Source organism: Zingiber officinale, chromosome 10A, assembly GCF_018446385.1.
Source record: "Zingiber officinale cultivar Zhangliang chromosome 10A, Zo_v1.1, whole genome shotgun sequence".
Lineage (NCBI taxonomy): Eukaryota > Viridiplantae > Streptophyta > Magnoliopsida > Zingiberales > Zingiberaceae > Zingiber > Zingiber officinale.
This window is the reverse complement of record NC_056004.1, coordinates 77,115,461-77,133,392: the sequence shown is the minus strand read 5'-3', so window position 1 is coordinate 77,133,392 and position 17,932 is coordinate 77,115,461. Positions and strand designations below refer to the sequence as shown.

General features: G+C 40.1%; 1 protein-coding gene and 1 long non-coding RNA gene across 2 annotated transcripts; both read left to right on the top strand.

Annotated features, from left to right (window-relative positions):
• Positions 1-12,852: 12,852 nt before the first annotated feature.
• On the top strand, positions 12,853-15,481 carry LOC122026712. The gene is made up of 4 exons (XM_042585438.1): positions 12,853-12,920; positions 13,788-13,840; positions 13,993-14,827; positions 15,370-15,481. Exons 3-4 carry the CDS (start codon positions 13,998-14,000, stop codon positions 15,479-15,481), a joined length of 942 nt encoding a protein of 313 aa, XP_042441372.1. The 5' UTR covers positions 12,853-12,920; positions 13,788-13,840; positions 13,993-13,997.
• Positions 15,482-16,582: 1,101 nt separating this feature from the next.
• Positions 16,583-17,195, top strand: LOC122026297. Its single transcript, XR_006124098.1, has 3 exons — positions 16,583-16,755; positions 16,823-16,910; positions 16,993-17,195. It is a non-coding gene; the product is annotated as an uncharacterized LOC122026297 (long non-coding RNA).
• Positions 17,196-17,932: the final 737 nt, after the last annotated feature.

Genomic DNA, 17,932 nt, shown 5'->3' with positions numbered 1-17,932 from the left:
CGCCGAAGCCCAAACAGCACCTTGATTCATTACAAACACAAACTCTACGGGATTAGTTGATCAGTTCGGCGTCGAACCGGAAAACAGAGTGATGGAGCAAGGGAAGGTGATGGCTACCGATGCTTGTGAGCTTGTGCTCGGCGACCCATGACTGCAAGGAGATCAACTTCTTCTTCTTCTTTCTCTTCCTGGTGCTTTCAGTGAGGTTTGCAGAGTGAGGTGGTGATGGGTATATAGCGAGTGAGGAGCCCCATGGTTTTGGTTGGAACCTGTGAACGATGGCCAGAAACCGCAGGCCAACTGATGCCTTTTTGTTTCAGGGAGTGGTATCCGTGGACACGCACGCTGACCCAAGCGATGGAAAGGAGGAATTGAGAGCAGAAGATTCGAGAAAGCCATTACTGATCGGTCTTTAGACCGATCAGGTTACCTCCTGATCGGTCTACAGACCGATCAGTGCGTTGTCGCGGCAAATTATCACGGCGAATTGTCGCGGCAAATATTATTATTATTTTTTTTTTTTGCGCTAAGCACGTGTTTTTTTTTGTCGTGTAGCGACGGGCGCAGAGGGCACAGGGGACGCGGGCGCAGAGGATCCGTTCTCGGAGGGAGGGAGCAATTGCGATCAGGATTCGGATCAGAGCAAAGCAATAATTAAAGTGGCATCGATGCCCCGCACGTCACCTTGTTTGCTAGCTGTAGGGATTGTGTCAGAGTTTGCAGGCTTAGGGCAACTATTTCCCTTCCGTCAAATTATTATTCTAATCGTAAAAATTTACAAGGTATATTAAAAACATGCATGTATCACGTCCCGAGCTTGGGTGGGATGGTAAATAGTGGACGAACTTATTAGACAACGAAAATTCAAATTTCATTTTGGAGCTCAAATTATTTGTGACACTCAACCATCAACTAAGACTCGTACAATCACAGATATGTTTTAGTTTCTATATTTTAAAGCCGCTAAAATATAATGACTAGTGAAAACTTATAGTCTACTAATCCTGCTCTGCTAGCATAGAGATCATCAAATTCCTAGTCAACCGCAAGTTATTATTGTTAGATTTTATTTTTCTATTTGATAGGCTTATGTGTAAATTTATAGCACGTAAATTATAGACGATTGCTAAATGATTAGAGGTGTAAGGAGTTTTTTCCTTTAGAGCATGCGGAAAATTCATCTTTATCCTATTGTAATAAATCTGTCATACTCACAAACTTATCATTGAAGATTAAACTCAATAAAGTGATTTAATTGACCTATTTATTATAGATCAGATTTAATGGATAGGATTATGTGCATAGAAACTCATTAACCCATTTTTGTTATTATGGATGGGATGATATATCATGAAAACGAGCCTAAAGTTATATATAAGACATGGTCTCCTTAGGGTTAGATGATGATTTTGAGATATCTTGTCTTCCCATTAGTGAAGAGATTACGATGGTCGTCACCCTAACTCCTATGAAAGACCAAGCCGTGTCTTTTCTTCTCGTTTGATCTTGAGGCTATCCCGGCGACATAAAGTTGATGACAATGAGCATCGATTTAAGCATGATTTACCATTTATTGCTTCCATTTTTATTCTTTTCACAAATTTCTTTAATCTTCTATGATAAGATCCCGTGTATAGAAATTGTTTGAATCTTTTACAGATTCGTATGGCAAGAACAATTGGTTTTAGATTTTTAATCAATTGGTTTCAATGTCACATGTTAGGTTGTCATTGAATTTATAGAGCGTTATGGTGCAAAATTTTCAATGATTTTTGTTAATATTCATGTGTATTGTGTTAGATTTCAATCTAACACCACTACAAAAAAACAGTCTATTAGGGACGACGGTTTGCAACGAATTTAAAATTTGTTCCAAACTTTCCAACAAAATTTGCAACAAAATAATAAATTGTTCCGAATTAGCAACCAATTTACCAACAAAATAAATTCGTTGCTAATTAGCAACAAAAAATAATTTGTCGCTAATTTTGTTGCAAGTTAACAACAAAAAATAAAATTTGTTGCAAATTTTCCAACGAATATTTAGTTCGTTGCAAATTTTGCAACGAATATTTTGTTCGTTGCAAATTTTTGCAACGAATAGTATATCCGTCGCAAATATGGCAACGAAACTATTATTTGTTGGAAATTCCCGACAAATATATAATTCATCGCAAGTTTATAGCAAAAATTTGAGGGTAGAGTTTCCAACGAATCTTAAATTCGTTAGAAATATTTCCAACAAAAAGGCAGATTCGTTGGAAACACCTAATCCATTGGAGATTTCCAACAAATTTAGGATTCGTTGGAAACATTTCCAACGAATCTGCCAATTCGTTGGAAATTTCCAACGAATCGTCCAACGAATCGCAGATTCGTTGGAAAGTATGCTATGATTTAAAAACCCATTTGACCGACCTAGAGACCTCGGAATCGGATGAAACAAGTTCCTATGTGCTCCTCTTGGTCTCCTGATTCTATAGATGACCTCAAATATTTTTTTTGAATTAAGATAAATTTTTTACATCAAGGTCAATTGGATGAATTCGAATTTGATCATGAATGTGTTAGTGTTTTAAATCAAAATGGAGTTTAGATGAACTTGGTGGATTTAAAAAATGATGTTCGAGTGCTCAGAATGAGAGGAAATCAGTTTGTTGGGGAGCGTAAGGTTCTCGTGATTATATCCATGAATTAAAAATAATTACGGAGCTAATTTATTTTGATTTGTGAATTTTTAAACTTAAATTTAATTTTTCAAACACATTGGGGGTTGAAAAAATAAAAGGAAAAATATATAAAGTAAAAAAAATATTTGAGGGCACATATGAAGTCAGGATAAATAGAGGAGCACACAGGAACCGGTTTCATCCAATTCGGAGGTCTCGAGGTCGGTCAACCGTGATTTTAAGAATAGGAAGGGTTTCCAACGAACCTGAAATTCGTTGGAGATTTCCAACAAAATGGAAGATTCGTTGGAAACATTTCCAACAAATCTGCCAATTCGTTGGAAATTTCCAACGAATTGCAGATTCGTTGGAAAGTATGCTATGATTTAAAAACTCATTTGACCGACATAGAGACCTCGGAATCGGATGAAACAAGTTCCTATGTTCTCCTCTTGGTCTCCTGATTCTATAGATGACCTCAAATATTTTTTTTGAATTAAGATAAATTTTTTACATCAAGGTCAATTGGATGAATTCGAATTTGATCATGAATGTGTTAGTGTTTTAAATCAAAATGGAGTTTAGTTGAACTTGGTGGATTTAGAAAATGATGTTCGAGTGCTCAGAACGAGAGGAAATCAGTTTGTTAGGGAGCGTAAGGTTCTCGTGATTATATCCATGAATTAAAAATAATTACGGAGCTAATTTATTTTGATTTGTGAATTTTTAAACTTAAATTTAATTTTTCAAACACATTGGGGGTTGAAAAAATAAAAGAAAAAATATATAAAGTAAAAAAAATATTTGAGGGCACATATGAAGTCAGGATAAATAGAGGAGCACACAGGAACCGACCTAGAGACCTCGGAATCGGATGAAACAAGTTCCTATGTGCTCCTCTTGGTCTCCGATTCTATAGATGACCTCAAATATTTTTTTTGAATTAAGATAAATTTTTGACATCAAGGTCAATTGGATGAATTCAAATTTGATCATGAATGTGTTAGTGTTTTAAATCAAAATGGAGTTTAGTTGAACTTGGTGGATTTAAAAAATGATGTTCGAGTGCTCAGAACGAGAGGAAATCAGTTTGTTAGGGAGCGTAAGGTTCTCGTGATTATATCCATGAATTGAAAATTCGTTGGAAACATTTCCAACGAATCTGCCAATTCGTTGGAAAGTATGCTATGATTTAAAAACCCATTTGACCGACCTAGAGACCTCGGAATCGGATGAAACAAGTTCCTATGTGCTTCTCTTGGTCTCCTGATTCTATAGATGACCTCAAATATTTTTTTTGAATTAAGATAAATTTTTACATCAAGGTCAATTGGATGAATTCGAATTTGATCATGAATGTGTTAGTGTTTTAAATCAAAATGGAGTTTAGTTGAACTTGGTGGATTTAAAAAATGATGTTCGAGTGCTCAGAACGAGAGGAAATCAGTTTGTTAGGGAGCGTAAGGTTCTCGTGATTATATCCATGAATTAAAAATAATTACGGAGCTAATTTATTTTGATTTATGAATTTTTAAACTTAAATTTGATTTTTCAAACACATTGGGGGTTGAAAAAATAGAAGAAAAAATATATAAAGTAAAAAAAATATTTGAGGGCACATATGAAGTCAAGATAAATAGAGGAGCACATAGGAACCGGTTTCATCCAATTCGGAGGTCTCTAGGTCGGTCAACCGTGATTTTAAGAATAGGAAAGGTTTCCAACGTGTTGGTGCAACCTTAGGTCAAGGTTGACTTGGTTGACCTGACTCGAGTTGACCTGACTCGAGTTGTGTTTTGATGTTTGACGATGTTTGACGAGGAGAGAGTTGTATTCTTGATGTTTGACAAGAATAGGTGTTCGGGAGATTGTAGGTGCAACCTTAGGTCAAGGTTGACCTGGTTGACCTGATTCGGGAAAAGTCCAAGCAGGGAGCTTGGCACGCGAAAAGTCCAAGCAGGGAGCTTGGCATTGGAAAAGTCCAAGTATGGAGACTTGGCACTGGAAAAGTCCAAGCAGGGAGCTTGGCACGCGAAAAGTCCAAGCAGGGAGCTTGGCATTGGAAAAGTCCAAGTATGGAGACTTCGAAAAGTCCAAGCAGGAGCTTGGCACGAAAAGTCCAAGTATGGAGACTTGGCACGGAAAAGTCCAAGTAGTGGGAAAGTCCTAACTGGGATGTTAGGCGGTTGGAAAGTCCCTGGTGAGTGAAGCGGTGAGAAAGTCCTAACTGGATGTTAGGCGGTTGGAAAGTCCCGTGAGTGAAGCGGTGGGAAAGTCCTAAGGGATGTTAGGCTTGGAAAGTCTGGTGAGTGAAGGCGGTGGAAAAGTCCTAACGGGATGTTAGGCAATGAGAAAGTCCTAACTGGGATGTTAGGTAGTGTGGAAAGTCTGGTGAGTGAATCCAGGCAGGGAAAATCCAGATGGATCGGGGATGATCGGACATCCGGTGTTGAGAAGTCCAAGTAGGTCAAAGGGATTGACCGGACACTTGGCAGGGAGTTCTAGCAGGTCAAGGGAGTGACCGGATGCTAGGGATGAAGTACCAATAGGTCAAGGTTGACCGGATATTGGTTTGAAGTCTTGGGACTTGGTTTGGGCAAAACCAAGCTCGGATCGCACCGACCGATCCAGTGATACTGTTTTCTCGATCGGCGGTGACCGATCGGATATCAAGCTCTGTTTTCTTGTCGATCGGTCGTGACCGATCGCAAGAAAACAGAGGCGAAAGAGGTACCGATCGTCCACGCATCGGGTCTCTGATCGGTGCGTGGACCGATCGAGACGGCATCGCGAGAAGGAAGGATCGGTCGTGGACCGATCCGGTATCGACGGTCCACGCCGACGAGTACGCATGCACGTCTTCAGCGATCGATCGGGGGGACCGATAGGGCCCTCGAGATCGAGTTCTAGCCGCTGCAACGCAACGGCTAGTTTCTTCATTGTTTCTTCTTCGCAGTATAAAGGAGACGAGGCATCTTACGCATCTTCTTCCTCTCTCTTCTTCGCTGCTCGTGCTTGAGCTTTGTTGAGCTCTTCTTCGCAAGCTTCGCGTGAGCTTCTTCCCGACTGCTGCTGTGGTTGGCGTCTGAGAAGCTGTTGCTTCTTCAACAGTCGACAAGAAGGCAAGGGTTGTTTACATTTGCTGTGTATTTACTTCTTGTTTCTCTTGTATTTGTACTCCTTATCTTGCTGTTGCAAGAAGTAGTTGTGGCGAGGTTTCTCCACCCATAAGGAGCTCATATTTAGCCGGTTCTCCGGGGACTCATCCACCGACGGATTGACCGGACTCGTCCACCTTACGGACACGCCGAGGAGTAGGAGCCCTAATCTCCGAACCTCGTTACATCCATCGAGTTTGAGGTTTGATTTCTTTCCTTGTCGCTTCTATTGTTTTATTTCCGCTGCGCTAACTCGACATTGTAGAAAGAATCGAACGAATTGGGGTCGGCTATTCACACCCCCCTCTCTAGCCGTACAAAGGATCCTAACAAGTGGTATCAGAGCGAAGGTTCGCTCTTCATCGGATCAACACCCGTGGGAGCAAAGCTAGAGAATGGATCTCTATGGAGAAGATGTCACGATTCAACCCTTCTACGAGTCTCACGACAACTTCACATATTGGAAGGTAAGGATGATGTACTTTCTTAGGACTAATATGTTAAATTGGTTTTGTGTACAAGAAGGTTTTTCCCCTCCGATGGACGAGGAAGGAAAACCTATCAAGAAGAAGGAGTGGACGAAGGAGCAAATCCACAAATCAACCATCAATGATGAGGTAACGAAAATCATTGAATTTTCTTTACCTAATGATGTTTTGTGTAGGGTAGAAGGATACAATAGTGCCAAGGAGTTGTGGAACAACTTGGCCAAACTTCATGAGAAGAACTCCACTTCAAGTCATGAAGAGGAGACAAGTGAGTCATCAAGTAGCTCACTTCATGGAGATAGAGAATTGGGAGTTGAGGGCTACTCAACATCCAAGGAAGAAGAGGAGGAGAGCTCTTCTTCAAGATCGGAGCAAGAAGAAGCATCTACCTCCGGAAGGGATGAGGAAAAGAGCCTTCATCCATCCTCAACCCTAGGTAACTCAAGCATCGTAATTTCAAATAAGTTACATATAATATGCTTTGAGTGTAGGGAGTTTGGGCACTACAAGAGTAAGTGTCCAAGGAGGGTTAGGAAGACTCCACCGGCACCAAAAGTCAAGGGAGCCGGAGTCCCGACACGCAAAGGCAAGGAGCACGTGGTATGCTTCCAACTATAGGAGTCATTGTCCGAGGGGGAGGCAACCTCACAAGGGCAAGAGACCGGGCACATCGATAGGGGGAGCTAAGGCAAACCCTAAGGTAACCTCTAAGGTTCATTTTTGCAATTCTAATAAAATGCATGCTAGGAGTTTTATTGCAATTGCAAATAATGATAAGCATGATAATCTTAGGAATCAATATATGTGCTTAGGTGCCAAACATGTGAGCCTAGATAAGGATAACACTAGGAAGGCTAACCCTAGGATCAACCCATCTAAGGCTAAGGATAACCTAGGTAGGAATCCTAAATCAATTAGACACATGCCTAGGAATACCTCAAGGAAGAGTGATAAATCAAAAATTGAGGTATTAGAGAAGGAGAATCAAGTCTTGAAGTCAAGACTTGATACTTTGGAAAAGACTCTTAAGAATTTGGAGAAGTCATCTCTAGGCTCTAAGAGTCAAAAACCAATGTCCAAGGACAAGAAAGGTTTGGGTCACAAACCTAAGTCCCAAGTGGTCAAGCCCACCTACCACAATGTTCCATTTGATTATGGAACAAAACCTAGGGCTAGGAAGACCATTACCAAGGTCACAAGGGGAGTCACCCCTATAGTTGACCTTGATGAGACCCAAATGACCAAGGCTTTAAAGCCTAAGAGGGTCATTAGGAGGGTTGCTAGGGAAGTTATCCCTAGTGAATATTTAGTGAACCCAATGAGCTCAAATAGGTATTGGGTTCCTAGGAGCATCTTCTCTACCCCATAGATGGGTTAGAGAGTGTCAACTCCAATAAGAAGGGTAGTTAACCCAACTTTGAGGAAATTGACACTCAAGGAGCATTTTCAAGGTTTTGAGAACCTTTGAAAATGAAAGGGGATAATCTTTATCATTCACTCCTTGGAAGAGTAAAGTGTGCCAAAGTGAGAATATTTTAATCTTATTTGGCACAATTTAAGGAAACCTAGAGAAAAACCATAATTGGGATTTTGGTTTTCTCTTAGGGATATATGGGCAATCTAGGATTAGAATTTAAGTTAACTAAGAGATTAAGGATACTTAGATAGGTAATCTAGGTATTTTATTTGTGTTAACTTACCATGGTTGTTTGCCATATGACATGTCATGACATCATGTTTAGTTTTATCATCATTTGAAATGTCATGATAGTGCTAGGCTAGTTTATATGTCATGCTTTATTTAAGTTTTCAAACTTTATGCCATGACATCATGACATTGGCACATGTTTTACTTATGATATCATTATATGCCATGTCATCATCTCTTGCATTATAATCAATGTAATTGATTTAAGGAAAAACACATTTTGATATTGAGATCAAATTGATGTTTAGAAAATGCATGAGAACTTAGCCTAAGTTGACCTTAACCCATATCTCACATCAAATTGACTTGAATGTGGTTTGATACACTTTAGATGTGTGTGAGATATTAGGATCATGAGTTAGGATCAAGGTGCATAATTCTTGTACCTAGATGACCCTAATTCAAGAAATGGAGGATCATAGGGAAAGCTTATGTACAAGTCATGTACATTTAGCCCTAAGATTATGGTCCTAAATTCAAATGGTTTTAAAAGCATTTTAAAATTGATTTGAAAAACCTTGATGAAGCTTTCCTAGTGATAGCATTCATCATTGAACATTGTGATACAAAGTTGAGTTAAAACTTGAACTATTTCAAAGTTTTTGAACTTTGTATCAAGATTTGAAAATGGAAACTATTTTCATAGAAAATTATTTTTCCATGGTAGTGTATGATATGAGGAATGTATCCTCAAAATTTCACAATTTTTCGAATTTTCTGGAATTTATTAGGGGTTTCTGAATTTCGGGAGAGGAAAAATCAGAAATCCCTGTGAGTCGCTGGACCGATCCAGGGAGGGCTGGATCGGTCACTGGACCGATCCAGAGTGCTGTGGATCGGTCTGGTGACCGATCCAGTGAGGTCTGATAGCGTGCCAATGTGCTGAAATTCGACTGCATGTCTGAAATTTCGGCTGAAAGTTGGTTTTTAGATTTATAAAGGTTTGAAACTCTCCAAGACATTGTTGGTGCAATGGTCAAGGGGGAGTTGGCCTTTAGGGGGAGTTTTAACTATTAGTCAAGGGGAGTTGACTTTTAGGGGGAGTTTTTACTCCTTGAGGATTAGTGATATGGGATTATCACTAAGTGGATTGTTGAGCTTAGTATCAAAGGGAAAATAAGAGTTTCAATGAAAGGTATGGGACTTTCATTAGGAAGAAACTCTTGACCTTGATACCCTCCTTATTCTTTTGATGTCAAAAGGGGAGAGTGTTCATTGGAGAATTATTGGAGAACCCAAGTTAGGTTATCGGTTTAACCTAAGCTAAGGGAAGAATGTCAAGGAATGTTCGAGGAAGAACATTGGAATACTTTTGATGTGTGTCAAAAGGGGAGAATTATGGAGAACCCAAGTTAGGTTATCGGGTTAACCTAAGGAGAATGTCCGGAGAATGTTCAAGAAAAGAACATTGGACATTGGAAGATGGTTGAAAACCTAAGTTAGGTTATCGTTAACCTAACTTGATTTTGGATTTTGTCAAACATCAAAAGGGGAGATTGTTGGTGCAACCTTAGGTCAAGGTTGACTTGGTTGACCGACTCGAGTTGACCTGACTCGAGTTGTGTTTTGATGTTTGACGATGTTTGACGAGGAGAGAGTTGTATTCTTGATGTTTGACAAGAATAGGTGTTCGGAGATTGTAGGTGCAACCTTAGGTCAAGGTTGACCTGGTTGACTGATTCGGGAAAAGTCCAAGCAGGAGCTTGGCATGCGGAAAAGTCCAAGCAGGAGCTTGGCATTGGAAAAGTCCAAGTATGGAGACTTGGGACGGAAAAGCAGAGCTTGGCACGCGAAAAGTCCAAGCAGGAGCTTGGCATTGAAAAGTCCAAGTATGGAGACTTGCATCGGAAAAGTCCAAGCAGGAGCTTGGCACACGAAAAGTCCAAGTATGGAGACTTGGCACGGAAAAGTCCCGGTAGTGAGCTTGGCAGGGAAAGTCCAAGCTGGGAGTTAGGCGTTGAAAGTCCCGTGAGTGAAGCCAGGAAGGAGAAAGTCCTAACTGGGATGTTAGGCGGTTGGAAAGTCCTGGTGAGTGAAGCAGGTGGAAAGTCCTAACTGGGATGTTAGGCGGTTGGAAAGTCCCGTGAGTGAAGCTGCAAGGGAAAAGTCCTAATCGGGATGTTAGGCAATGAAAGTCCTAACCGGGATGTTAGGTAGTGTGGAAAGTCCTGGTGAATCAGGCAAGGGAAAATCCGGATGGATCGGGATGATCGGACATCCGTGTTGAGGAAAGTCCAAGTAGGTCAAAGGGATTGACCGGACACTTGGCGAGGAGTTCTAGCAGGTCAAGGAGTGACCAGATGCTAGGGATGAAGTACCAATAGGTCAAGGTTGACCGGATATTGGTTTGAAGTCTTGGGACTTGGTTTGGGCAAAAAAGCTCGGATCGGTCACCGACCGATTGATTTTCTCGATCGGTCCGTGACCGATCGATATCAAGCTTCGTTGATTCTTGTCGATCGGCCCGTGACCGATCGAAGAAAACAGAGGCGAAAGAAGCGTACTGATCGTCCACGCATCGATCAGGTCTCGATCGGTCCGTGGGACCGATCGAGACGCAGCATCGCGAGAAGGAAGGAAGGGATCGGCGGACCGATCAGTGGTTTGATCGGTCCACGCATCGACGAGTACGCATGCATCGTCTTATCGATCGATCGGTTCGGGACCGATCGGTCTGATCGGTCCACGCATCGATCAGGGTTCTAGCTGCAACGCAACCGCTAGTTTCTTCATTGCTTCTTCTTCGCAGTATAAAGGAGACGAGGCATCTTCGTGCATCTTCTTCTTCCTCTTCTCTTCTGCTACAGAGCTGCTGTTCTGGTGCTTGAGCTTTGTTGAGCTCTTCTTCGCAAGCTTCGCGTGAGCTTCTTCCTTCGGCTGGGACTCCGACTGAGCTGCTGCTGTGGTTGGCGTCTGAGAAGCTGTTGCTTCTTCAACAGTCGACAAGAAGGCAAGGGTTGTTTACATTTGCTGTGTATTTACTTCTTGTTTCTCTTGTATTTGTACTCCTTATCTTGCTGTTGCAAGAAGTAGTTGTGGCGAGGTTTCTCCACCCATAAGGAGCTCATATTTAGCCGGTTCTCCGGGGACTCATCCACCGACGGATTGACCGGACTCGTCCACCTTACGGACACGCCGAGGAGTAGGAGCCCTAATCTCCGAACCTCGTTACATCCATCGAGTTTGAGGTTTGATTTCTTTCTTTGTCGCTTCTATTGTTTTATTTCCGCTGCGCTAACTCGACATTGTAGAAAGAATCGAACGAATTGGGGTCGGCTATTCACACCCCCCTCTCTAGCCGTACAAAGGATCCTAACACAACGAACCTGAAATTCGTTGGAGATTTCCAACAAAATGGCAGATTCGTTGGAAACATTTCCAACGAATCTGCCAATTTGTTGGAAATTTCCAACGAATTGCAGATTCGTTGGAAAATATGCTATTATTTAAAAACCCATTTGACCGACCTAGAGACCTCGGAATCGGATGAAACAAGTTCCTATGTGCTCCTCTTGGTCTCCTGATTCTATAGATGACCTCAAATATTTTTTTTGAATTAATATAAATTTTTTACATCAAGGTCAATTGGATGAATTCGAATTTGATCATGAATGTGTTAGTGTTTTAAATCAAAATGGAGTTTAGTTGAACTTGGTGGATTTAAAAAATGATGTTCGAGTGCTCAGAACGAGAGGAAATCAGTTTGTTGGGGAGCGTAAGTTTCTCGTGATTATATCCATGAATTAAAAATAATTACGAAGCTAATTTATTTTGATTTGTGAATTTTTAAACTTAAATTTAATTTTTCAAACACATTGGGGGTTGAAAAAATAAAAGAAAAAATATATAAAGTAAAAAAAATATTTGAGGGCACATATGAAGTAAGGATAAATAGAGGAGCACACAGGAACCGGTTTCATCCAATTCGGAGGTCTCTAGGTCGGTCAACCGTGATTTTAAGAATAGGAAGGGTTTCCAACGAACCTGAAATTCGTTGGAGATTTCCAACAAAATGGTAGATTCGTTGGAAACATTTCCAACGAATCTGCCAATTCGTTGGAAATTTCCAACGAATCGCAGATTCGTTGGAAAGTATGCTATGGTTTAAAAACCCATTTGACCGACCTAGAAACCTCGGAATCGGATGAAACAAGTTCCTATGTGCTCCTCTTGGTCTCCTGATTCTATAGATGACCTCAAATATTTTTTTTGAATTAAGATAAATTTTTACATCAAGGTCAATTGGACGAATTCGAATTTGATCATGAATGTGTTAGTGTTTTAAATCAAAATGGAGTTTAGTTGAACTTGGTGGATTTAAAAAATGATGTTTGAGTGCTCAGAACGAGAGGAAATCATTTTCTTAGGGAGCGTAAGGTTCTCGTGATTATATCCATGAATTAAAAATAATTACGGAGCTAATTTATTTTGATTTGTGAATTTTTAAACTTAAATTTAATTTTTCCAACACATTGGGGGTTGAAAAAATAAAAGAAAAAATATATAAAGTAAAAAAAATATTTGAGGGCACATATGAAGTCAGGATAAATAGAGGAGCACACAGGAACCAGTTTCATCCAATTCGGAGGTCTCTAGGTCGGTCAACCATGATTTTAAGAATAGGAAGGGTTTCCAACGAATCTGAAATTCGTTGGAGATTTCCAACAAAATGGCAGATTCGTTGGAAACATTTCCAACGAATCTGCCAATTCGTTGGAAATCTCCAACGAATTGTGGATTCGTTGCGAATATCCAACAAATAATATTTTTGATGGAAATTTGTTGGAAGATCCCTAATTACATATCCTTACCCGGCCCGATTTCTTCTCCTCACATCTTCTCTTGACCTAATTTTCCTTACGGCGGCTGCGGCAATTTTTTCACCTTCTCTGGACTGGTAAGCCACTCTCGTTCTAGCCCTTCTTTTTTTCCCGTTCTCCCGGCGTCTCCTTTTTTCCCGATCTCACGGCGTCGCCTGGCGGCTCGCGGCGTCGCGAGGCGGCTCGAGTCGTCGCGTGGCCGGTCGCAGTCGCGCCTTGCCAATCGCGCCATCATTTGGCCGTGAACGGCCGCGCCTGGACGCGAGCGGCCGCTACTGGCCACGAGCGGCCGCGCCTGGACGCGAGCGGCCACTACTGGCCGCGAGCGGCCGTGCCTGGACGCGAGCGGCCGCTACTGGCCGCGAGCGGCCGCGCCTGGCCGCGACCTGCCTCGCCTGGCCGCGACCGGCCGCGCCTGGCCGCGACCGGCCGCGCCTGGCCGCGACTGGTGCCTGGTCGCGTGTGGCCGTGAGTGGCTGCGAACAGCGGCGAATGGCAGCTCACGGCGGTCCCTGGTAGCTCAAGGTGCCGTCTAGCCCCTTGCGCTGGCGCCTGGCCGCTCTCGCAGCTTCCTGGTTGCTCTCAACGGCGCTGAGGTTGGCCACTAGCAGCATCCCTGTCCACTGTCGGCATAGGATGGCTGATGGTGGCCTCACTTAGCTGTTGTTTGGCGTTGGTGATCCCGCTGGCGGCGTAGGCTGGCCACTGGCGACTGATGCTGTCCGCCAGCTGCTGATAGCATTGGGTGACCTCTGTTTGTAAACCGACAGATCATTGTTTGATGTCAACTAGTTGTTCTCAATCTTGATTGGTCGTGGGCTGTCTGTGCGTTACAGTGGCACAGCTGTCCGGGGGTCAATGCCTTGCCGTTGGGGCCAAGAATATATTTGATAATTTCTAGACTTTTTTATTTTATTGTAAATTTAATATTATTGTTTTTGCAGGTTTGGATTTGACGTGGCTGGGAGAGACTTTCGGTTTTATTTACCTTTGTTAGGTATATTTTTTTACACCTGATATTTTAATAATGATTGCATGCTTTTATTTTCCTATATTATATTTTATTTGTAGTTGTATGTGAGCTAAGTAATATTGACCATTAGTATTTGTGTTCTAGGAATTTTTATTACTATATTTTATTTGAAACAGGCAACATGCAGAATGAAAGAAGTTGGATGTATAATAAAAATTTACCTGACCGTGGGGGTTTAACTGATGAGTTTATTACTGGGTTGAGACAGTTTTTAAATTTTGCATCTAGTAATGTTGAGTTTATGGATGGTAATCAGATACGATGTCCATGCAGAAAGTGTCATAATGGAAAATTTTTACCATCTAATAAAGTTTCAGAGCATCTTTGTAGATTTGGTTTTACTCCGAATTACTATAATTGGACATGTCATGGTGAACCATTCATATCTGATGAGGATTGTTATGGACACAACATACAAGTCTCTAGGGATCAAAGTTATTATAATCAATTAAATCCATATCAAAGAATGATATTTGATGCAGCGGCTCCGAATTTAATTCCTGAACCACATGGTGCCAGTTCTAGCTGCCCTCCAACAGTTGAGCAAATGTTTACAACATATGCATCACCATTAGAAGAGGTACAAGTGCCAGGTGTTGATGAAATTGTGAATAATGAAACATATCTTAAATTTCAGGAAGTGTTAAGTGCTGCAGATGAACCTTTATGGACTGGTTGTGACAAGCATACTAAATTATCATTCACTGCAAGACTGTTGAATATCAAGGCAGAGTCTAATTTGTCGGAAGATAATTTCAATAAGTTTGTTCAAGCTATTGAAGAGGCATTGCCCCAAGATAATATACTGCCTAATGATTTTTACAGTATGAAAAAACTTACGAAAGAATTAGGTCTTCCGGTGGAAAGAATTGACGTTTGCAGAGACGGTTGTATGCTATATTGGGGAGATGATGCAGATGCAAATGTTTGTAGATTCTGTAATCAAGATAGGTACAAGATCTCTAGAAGGAGTCAACAACGACGTAAATCATACAGTCAGTTATTTTATTTGCCATTAACTCCTAGGTTACAAAGACTTTATGCATCAAAGACCACTGCTCAACACATGACTTGGCATGCAAATCATCGAACAGAGGAGGGATTAATGTGTCATCCATCAGATGCAGAGGCATGGAAAAATTTTGATAGAACATATCCTGAATTTGCGAAGGAGACTCGAAACATTCGGTTAGGTCTTTGTGCTGATGGTTTTGCTCCATTTAGTAAATCAGGAAGACAGTATTCTTGTTGGCCAGTTATATTAACTCCATATAATCTTCCACCTGGGATGTGCATGAAAACACCGTATATGTTTTTAACATTAGTTGTGCCTGGCCCGCAAAATCCAAAGAAGTTAATAGATGTTTATATGCAACCACTGATTGCAGAGCTAAAACAACTATGGGATGAAGGGTTTCCTACATATGACGTCCATACTAATCAGATGTTTGTTATGAAGGCTGCTCTTCTTTGGACCATTAATGACTTTCCAGCTTATGGAATGCTATCTGGTTGGAGTACTGCGGGAATCTTAGGTTGCCCAATATGTATGGAGAGATCAAAGTCGATCAGATTGAAATATGGAAGAAAGCCGAGTTATTTTGATTGTCATAGGCAATTTTTACCATTAAATCATAATTTCAGAAGGAATAAAGATGAGTTCACTAGGAATAGAATTGAAAGAACACCTCCGCCATTAAGATTGACAGGTCAAGATATTTGGTATAGAGTGTGTCACTTTCCATCTGTTATTGAAGAACCACATGGTACAACATATGAATATGGAAGCACTCATAAATGGACTAAGCGGAGTATATTTTGGGATTTACCTTATTGGTATAGTAATTTAATTCATCATAATCTGGATGTAATGCATATTGAGAAAAATATTTTTGATAATCTCATAAATACAGTGATGGATATTACCGGAAAAACAAAAGATAATTTGAATGCAAGAAAAGATATGCGACTAATTTGTAAACGACCCACTCTTGATGTGGATGAAAGTAGTAGGGGACCAAAGCCAAAGGCAATTTATACATTGAATAAAGAACAGAGACGTGTTGTTTGTGAATGGTTGAAATCATTGAGATTTCCTGATGGGTATGTCTCTAATCTTGGGAGATGCGTCGATATGAAGGAATTCAAATTGATTGGTTTGAAAAGTCACGATTGTCATATATTTATGGAAAGACTTATTCCAATTGCTTTTAAGGAACTCTTACCAAATTTTGTATGGGGTACAATTACGGAGTTAAGCATTTTCCTTCATGATATTTCCTCAACAGTTTTGAGATATTCACAGATGGAGAAGTTAGAAAGAGACATTCCAATTATTTTGTGTAATTTAGAAAGAATCTTTCCACCTTCATTTTTTGATTCAATGGAACATCTTTTGGTTCACTTGCCATACGAGGCCAAAGTTGGAGGACCAGTCCATTTTCGATGGATGTATCCATTTGAAAGGTATATTTTGTTTTATCTTATATACTTCGTTATTAATGCATTGTAAATTTATAACTTTTTTATATATATTCCTCTAATACAAATTGTTATATTTCAATCAGATTTTTATATCATTTGAAGAAAAAAGTAAAAAATAAGGCACATGTTGAAGCCTCTATTGTTAATGCATACATTGTGGAGGAAGTAACAACTTTTGCATCGTATTATTTTGAGCCTCACATTCGGACCAATAGACGAAGACCTGGAAGAAATGATGAAGGTCCTATTGATCCCAATACGAACATATTCTCAATTTTTAATTATCTTGGTCGACCGAGTGGACAATGTAAGCAAAGATATTTAACTGATCAAGAATGGCGAGCAGCCCAGACATATGTTTTACTTAATTGTCCAGAAGTATCACCATATTTCGAGTTAGTATATCTTTCCTATTTTTTTTATCGTAACTTTTTGTTATTATAATTCAATTTTTTATGATAGGATTTTTCAAAACTTGTATTCTGATATGCCAACACTAGAGTTTGATCGTTTCTGCGATCAAGAATTTGCACCTTGGTTCAAATCATATGTAAGTAATTTTTACCTTGTATTCTAATTTACCGTATTGGTATAGTATATTTTAACTGAATAACATATTCATTTGAGTTTAGGTTTATGATAATCAAGCTCATCTCGAACATCAAATGTTATTTCATCTATCTTGGGGTCCAAAAGCAATGGTACGCACTTGGCCAGCATATTTTATAAATGGATATAATTTTCATACTCAAGAATATGGAAAAGGGAAGACTACAATGAATAGTGGGGTATGTGTTCAGTCATCCAATGATGGAGGTGTAAGCACTGATTTTTATGGTCTATTGGATGAAATTATAGAGATAGAATACCCTGGTCCAGAAATGCGAGTTATCTTATTTATGTGTCGTTGGTTTGATCCTATCAGAGGGATGAAGGTGCATCCATGTTATAATTTGGTTGAAATAAATCATAAAAGATTATATAAGAGATATGAACCTTTTGTTTTGGCACAACAAGCGATTCAAGTGTTTTATGCTTCATACCCTAGCTTGAAACGTGATAAAATGGATTGGTGGGCTGTTTGTAAAACTAAAGCACGGAAAAAAATAGAGGAACATTGGGAAGACATTGCATATCAACAAGAGGAGGTTGTAAATACATTTCAGACCGAGGAATATATTATTCCAACATTACGAGATCCCAGCGGAGTAGTGATAAATGTGGATGCCAGTGAATTTCATGAGGTTGATGATAATGATGAAGATGATGATGATGATGAGGAGGAGGAGGAGGAGGAGGAGGAGGAGGAAGAGGACGAGGACGAGGACGAGGAGGACGACGACAACTTTGATTTTTAACATGTACGATAAGTTTTTTTATATTTAATTTTAATTTGTAAATTTATAAAATTCATAGTTTAATTAATTGTCTACATAATATCTCATTGTTAAATTTATATATGTTATATTTGTGCTGTTTTTTTGTTCTATAGGTCATTAGAGGTGAGACATTATCACTGCAGATTCTCGCTCTCTGACTTTTATATTATGGATATTGTAAGTTTTTCATATT